General features: G+C 39.4%; 1 protein-coding gene across 12 annotated transcripts in view; it reads right to left on the bottom strand.

The window, feature by feature from the left end:
* Positions 1-242: 242 nt before the first annotated feature.
* nedd4l (NEDD4 like E3 ubiquitin protein ligase) overlaps positions 243-6,000 on the bottom strand; it is a 40,976-nt gene continuing 35,218 nt past the window's right edge. For all 12 annotated transcript variants that reach the window (XM_035607877.2, XM_047329422.1, XM_035607878.2 and 9 more), the window contains 7 exons: positions 5,857-5,930; positions 5,684-5,744; positions 5,404-5,463; positions 4,659-4,766; positions 3,943-4,039; positions 3,240-3,312; positions 243-2,253 (listed from right to left, as the gene is read on the bottom strand). In XM_035607877.2, coding sequence (XP_035463770.2) covers positions 2,151-2,253; positions 3,240-3,312; positions 3,943-4,039; positions 4,659-4,766; positions 5,404-5,463; positions 5,684-5,744; positions 5,857-5,930 — 576 coding nt within the window. In that variant the 3' untranslated portion in view covers positions 243-2,150. The remainder of the gene's footprint in view (positions 2,254-3,239; positions 3,313-3,942; positions 4,040-4,658; positions 4,767-5,403; positions 5,464-5,683; positions 5,745-5,856; positions 5,931-6,000) is intronic.

Genomic DNA, 6,000 nt, shown 5'->3' with positions numbered 1-6,000 from the left:
GTGACACATGATAATTTGTCTAAACTTCTTTTCTTCTGGTTTGCTTCAAGTTGAACAAACTTAACTCATTTGTGTTTAAGTCATTTAAGTATAGTAAGTTTTTTGGTGCTGGTTGGTGAGCAATTTTCTTTATCTATAATATCCCTTTTTTTAAAATTGTTATCATGAGTCTTCTAATCATGTTTCCATTTTGAACATGAGTAAAAGTAAAAGTCCAGCCTGAATTAACTCAAACGACAGTCTGAGAATTCTCATTTTTTATTTGACGGAAGCTGAATGAACCACAAAGAGTTGCAGAGAGTGGTGGAATCTTTAACAAAAGTGATATTTTGCATCATTTAGTAAAAAAAGAAAGAAAAGAAAACCCACTAATCTTTACAGTCAGTATGAGAGGATGGGCTCACTGGAGGAGGGAGGAAACACAAAGGAGGAACAGGTAGAGAAAAGAAGAAGCGATCAAACGAGAATACTAAAGAGTGTGAAGTCGCAGCTTCACTCCGGTCAACTTTTTCTACTTTAGCAGCAGCCCAGATTTACAGAATATTTATATTGCACCAGGTACATGCTTTGAATGGGGGGGGGGGGGAAGAATCACATTCAAGTTAGTGACAAGACATACAATTGGTGACATGACCTCAGAGTGATCTATAAAGTGCCCTTTAGGTTCAACGGTGTTAGAAAAAGGAGAGAAAGAAAACAAAAAAGAAAAACTTTTTTCTTTGTAAGAAACGTGCTGCTTTATATTCAGTGGCAATCACAGCTTTTCTCTCAAGCGCACGCGTGCGCGCACGCACGCACGCACGCACGCACGCACACACGCACGCACGCACGCACGCACGCACGCACGCACGCACACACACACGCGCGCGCACACACACACACACGTGCACACACGCGCACACGCGCACACACACACGCACGCACGCACGCACGCACGCACGCACACACACACACACACACACACACAGCTTCATTTTAGAGTTGTTGATCAGTAATACTTCTGTTAAATGTAATACATACATATATTTATATATCATGACAGAATTTAAAATGGTATTTTTTCTTTTCCAAGAACAATTTACAGCATTATGAACAGCAACAGGCTTGAGAATATTAATATAATCATGTGTCCGAGAAACTAGCCCCAGCCCCCGCCCCTCCTCGATTACACGTTCAATTTACTATGTAGTCAAAGCAAACACAAGATACAGTTTCATGCTGCTTCCATAGCACTACAATAAAAAAAACATTTTATTCAACACATTTGCTATCACCATAACAAATGATATGGATGAATCATTTCCCAGACGAGCCAGATTGACACTTCACACACCATGTCATATAGAATGTTTCAAAATAGTAAACAACATTGTTTGTCAGTACAAATACGTTGAGAGTAATTCCCTGCAAGAACGAAAAATCTTTGGGGATTATGTCATCCCCCGGCTCTTGAATCCTCACCAGTGGTTTAGAAAAAGAAAAGAAAAGAAAGGAAAATATAAGTCTACAAAAGGCTGCAGCGGCAGTTTTCCGATAACACATCATACACAAGGCTCTACGGGGGGGTTAGGGGGTAGGTGGCCGATTTCCTGAAATGTGACTGGCTAGCATTCCTAAGGTAATCTGGTGTTGGTCTAAGGATTTTTTACAGAGCCGTGATCACCGTGCCATTGTAGTTTCTCCAAGAAATAGTGCAAGTAGGAGCCAGATTAAGGCCGTGCTAAGACCCTCACCGCTGCTCGAATACTGTGCTATCGTGACATACAGGAGCTATTGAAATGCATTAGTGTTCTCCAGCACTGTAGATTTTCACAGAACAAGGGGTAGAGGAGGAAAGAAGTGGCGGGTCAGAGGCCAGGTCTCGTCATTCATCACTTATGCCTGTGGATGTCAGATTTCATCATTCGACAGTGCAGCGCCGCCGTTCCCCCCCCCACAGCACCTTTAAGGAGTGAGATATAAAGACGTAGGCATGTTGGCTCGACAAGTCGCTGTACAGTTCTCAAACCACTGTGCCGTGTTGGTGGCTCACAGTCAGGCGTTACAGTACAACATGCTTGCACAGAACTGCTACGGCAGCTGGTTTGATCTATCCCCGTGGCTTTTTTGTTTTTTCATTTTCATCGATGGTCGGTGGAATTCACTCGGGTTTAGTCGACGCCCTCGAAGCCCTGCGCGTTCTCCACAGCCATGAGGAGTTTCTCTCTCAGGTCCTCGAATGATTCGTAGGTTGGCAGATCCAAGCGGTTGAAACTGAGAAGGAAAACATTTGATTGATGAATTTGACAAAATGGTTAACAGGGTTTCTGATTCGAAAATAAATCTACTTGACTTTAGTGCACTCGCCTCTCACATGGCGCTTATGCATGGCAACGATGTGCCGTCTATCAGCTGGTCTACGCTGAAATATTTCCACAACTATTTAAAAAAAAATCACCATGGTATTTTTTTACCAACATTCATGGTTCCCAGAAGATTTATCCTAATAAATCTGATGATTCGCTTACTTTTCAAACTTCATATTTCACTCAGTGAAATATCTCAAAATTAAAACACTCATGGCATCAACATTTATGTTTGTTGATATGTGCCAATATGAATAAGTTATATTTTACAGAATGAGAAATGCAGAAAATGTGTATTTGTGTTCACATTCTATGTAAAAAAAAGTATTTCTGTTCTGTATATTTGGTTGTATTTGTGTTTTCTTCATGGTTAAACTGCAACTGCAATTACATTTCCTTTGACGTAAAGGTTTGATAGCGACATCTTAGGAATCTATGGAAAATATTTTTCAAATTTTGGCCTATTTATCAGTATTGGAAATTCTTTGCTCTTAATATCAGTATCTTCCCCCAAAAGTCACTATCTGTCGGGCTCTAGTGGAGATATTCATGTCCATCTCAGGTTAAACCTCTCACATGCCCTCTGGTACGGACATGTCCGATTCTTTTGTTTATGAGCAACTTATCTTCAATAATAATAATAATGTCTAATATTACCATAGGGCCTGAGCTGTGCTTGTGTTGATTAGCAAAGGTTTGCATGCTAAGATGCTAAATTACCAAAACATTAAACATTAAACCTCTCTAGCATGTTTTGATACTAGCAATGCCATTGTGGTCATGTTAGCATGCTGATGCTCAAAGCACTGTTGTGACTAAGTGCCAACTGAAAGCCGCTGGGATGGCTTGTGGTATTTTTCGTGCGTGTGTGTGTGTGTTCCAGTAGTGACTTACCATGTGTGAGCTCTTGGCAACTTTTCAGGTGTTCCCCACTGCTCAATTGTGAACAGCTGAGGACCATTAGAACCTGGCACAAAATGAGAAATTACAATTATGATGACAATGTTGACATGATCCAGAAACGCTTTATTAGACCACAAATTGAACTCGTGGTCAGTTCAAGAGATTGAATTTCTGCAATAGAAAGAGGAAGAAAGACATAATTTGGATAATTCATGTAGATCATTAAAAGCCTTGTGCATAATTTAAAAGTATGCAAAGTAATGCGATAGAATGTAACACTCTTAAGATGTTTAGATTCTCAACAAATCAAGACTTATGTGACAAGGATTCTTACAACGGATTTCTGTGCCCCCGGTGCTTTTACACCAAATATTGATTCTAATTTATTATTTTCCTGTTTCCACTTTATAAAACACAGTATTTCATATAGATGAATGTAAATAATGTCACATAATCTTACATTTTTGGTCATTATCCATCTGCTTAACACACATATATCTACAGTATCTGTATGTGTACAAGCCTAGTGATTCTGTTCCAGGAACTGCAGCAGCAATGCCTACTCATCATTTCTGGAAAATTTATTTTTGTGTCACTATTACTTAATGTATGTTTAAAGAAAGGAAGAAAAAAAACATGAACTGTTATAGAAAATTCAAAATAAAAGGAACTTGGACTTATGGGGTCCACCTACCATAAAGCTCAGCAAAGCCGTTCATTGGTACTCGAGATGTTCCTGTCACAAACTGGAGCAGTCGGATTCTCTTTTCAGCATCCATCAACAGGACGACCTGATAAACAAGGAAACAAATCATTAATAGCTAATCAATAAAGTAAACAAATCATTTTCTTTTGATTTACAGGAAATTATTCAGAAAGATTTGTTCCAATAACCACAATTTCATCACAGAGAAGATGAGGAAATCGCTCAAGAACGCTTTAGCAATGTAGCCTTGGTGTGTGTGTGTGTGTGTGTGTGTGTGTGTGGGCGTTTGAGCCGGTTCACTTAATCAGATGACATGACATTGTTGTCTCACTGTGTGCGTGTGTGAGGGTTTTTTACATGCACAAATTATGGCTTGTGTGTGTTGTTTGCCGTCTGTGAGCGTGTGTGTGAGTGTGCATGTTAAAGTGCAGATGATAACCAGGGCAGGTAGAACTACTTCAGGCTCTTTCATCAGAGCAAACAAGCCTGTTCGTCCAAACAGACTTTGATCTTCAAAAGCGAAGCCAGCAAACCTGCCGCGGGCCGACCAGAGGAGAAAATGACTGGGACTTTTACTGTGAAAGAACCAACTTCCATGACAGATACTTTGGCAAACGTGTGGCTGACGATTCAGACTGTTGATGTCCGAGCGAGGCTGTGTTTTTGGAGCAAGTATGTACGAGTGTCACATCTAACATACATACCTTCCAGAACCACTGTATGACAGGATGGTTGGGGCAGTATCCATTCTTGTAAACAGTGTGTTGTCTCCAGTCGTTGACATCGACGTCGCCCAGACCACACATGAGCAGCTACACAGAGACAGAAAGGGAGGGAGAAAAATTTAGAGATTTACATATAGCAATTGCTATTTTTCTCCTCAGACACTAGTATAGGATGCAATAAATGTCCGAGTAAAAAGCTCAGGATTAAGTAGGGCTGCAACTAATCATTTTCGTTTTAAACTAGAGCACTTAAGAGAGTGCAGACCTCCACTCAGGAGGCTGAGGATTCAAAAACTTTCTGGATCCCTCTCATAATTTAATAACCTTTTACCATGGCCGAGACCTATCTTTGATAACATTTTCATGAAAATCTGTCCATAGCCCTTTGAGTAATCCTGACAAACAAACAAACAAAAACGGAACAATCACATTCCTTGGTAGATCATATCATCAATTATAGGATTGGTAAATAAAACATAAAAAAATGTCATGTTTAGGAGGTTTTGTTCAAACAACAATCAAAAAATCAAAAGATATTCAGTTTACAATAACAGACGACGAAGCAAACTACTAAATATTCACATTTGCAAAGCTGGAGCGGCTACGTTTTTTGGTATTTTATAACAGAAACAATCAATATATTAAAACAAAAGATGACAGATACATTTTTCTGTCAATCCACAACTTGATTTACTGACTAATCATTTCAACAATGTATCCGTACCTCCAGTTCGTTTTCATCAAAGATCTTGATAAGATCTATGAGAATGAGCTCAGTGAATCCCTGGAAAGGAAACAAAATGGAAATTATGACATTTTAATTCTCAGTTCAACTCAACAAAGAACAATTCACCAATATCAATAATAAAGTATTGAAATTATATTCATTAAAGTAGGTTTATACACATTGGCTGAATTTAAGCCTTGTACATTACGTAACCATGCCAACATAGTCTGTGACACACCGCCCCCACGTGGTTAAAAGTATAATTGCATATAAATACCTCCAGGAAGGCGTTCATCTGCTTCTGGACCCGGTTGACAAACCTCCACTGGATGACCAGGCTGTTAGAGAAAATATCATTGAGATGTGAATAAGAAACCTTTTTTCATTATTATTATTTGTTTGATATATTGTTCAGATATGATAACATCATCACTCATTTTTGTCTCTTACTCGATGTATTCCTTTTTGTTGTCGTTGGTGACCACCATGTCTGAGCCGCTGGGCTTCAGGTCGACCTGGTATGTCTGGGAAGAAAAAAGTACAACAACCGTAAAGGACTGAAGACTCCTGATACAAACCATATTTCTTTATTGC

The sequence above is a fragment of the Scophthalmus maximus genome, chromosome 20 (genome assembly GCF_022379125.1).
Source record: "Scophthalmus maximus strain ysfricsl-2021 chromosome 20, ASM2237912v1, whole genome shotgun sequence".
NCBI lineage: Eukaryota > Metazoa > Chordata > Actinopteri > Pleuronectiformes > Scophthalmidae > Scophthalmus > Scophthalmus maximus.
The sequence above is the reverse complement of the archived record's forward strand: the minus strand, read 5'-3'. Positions and strand labels throughout refer to the sequence as shown.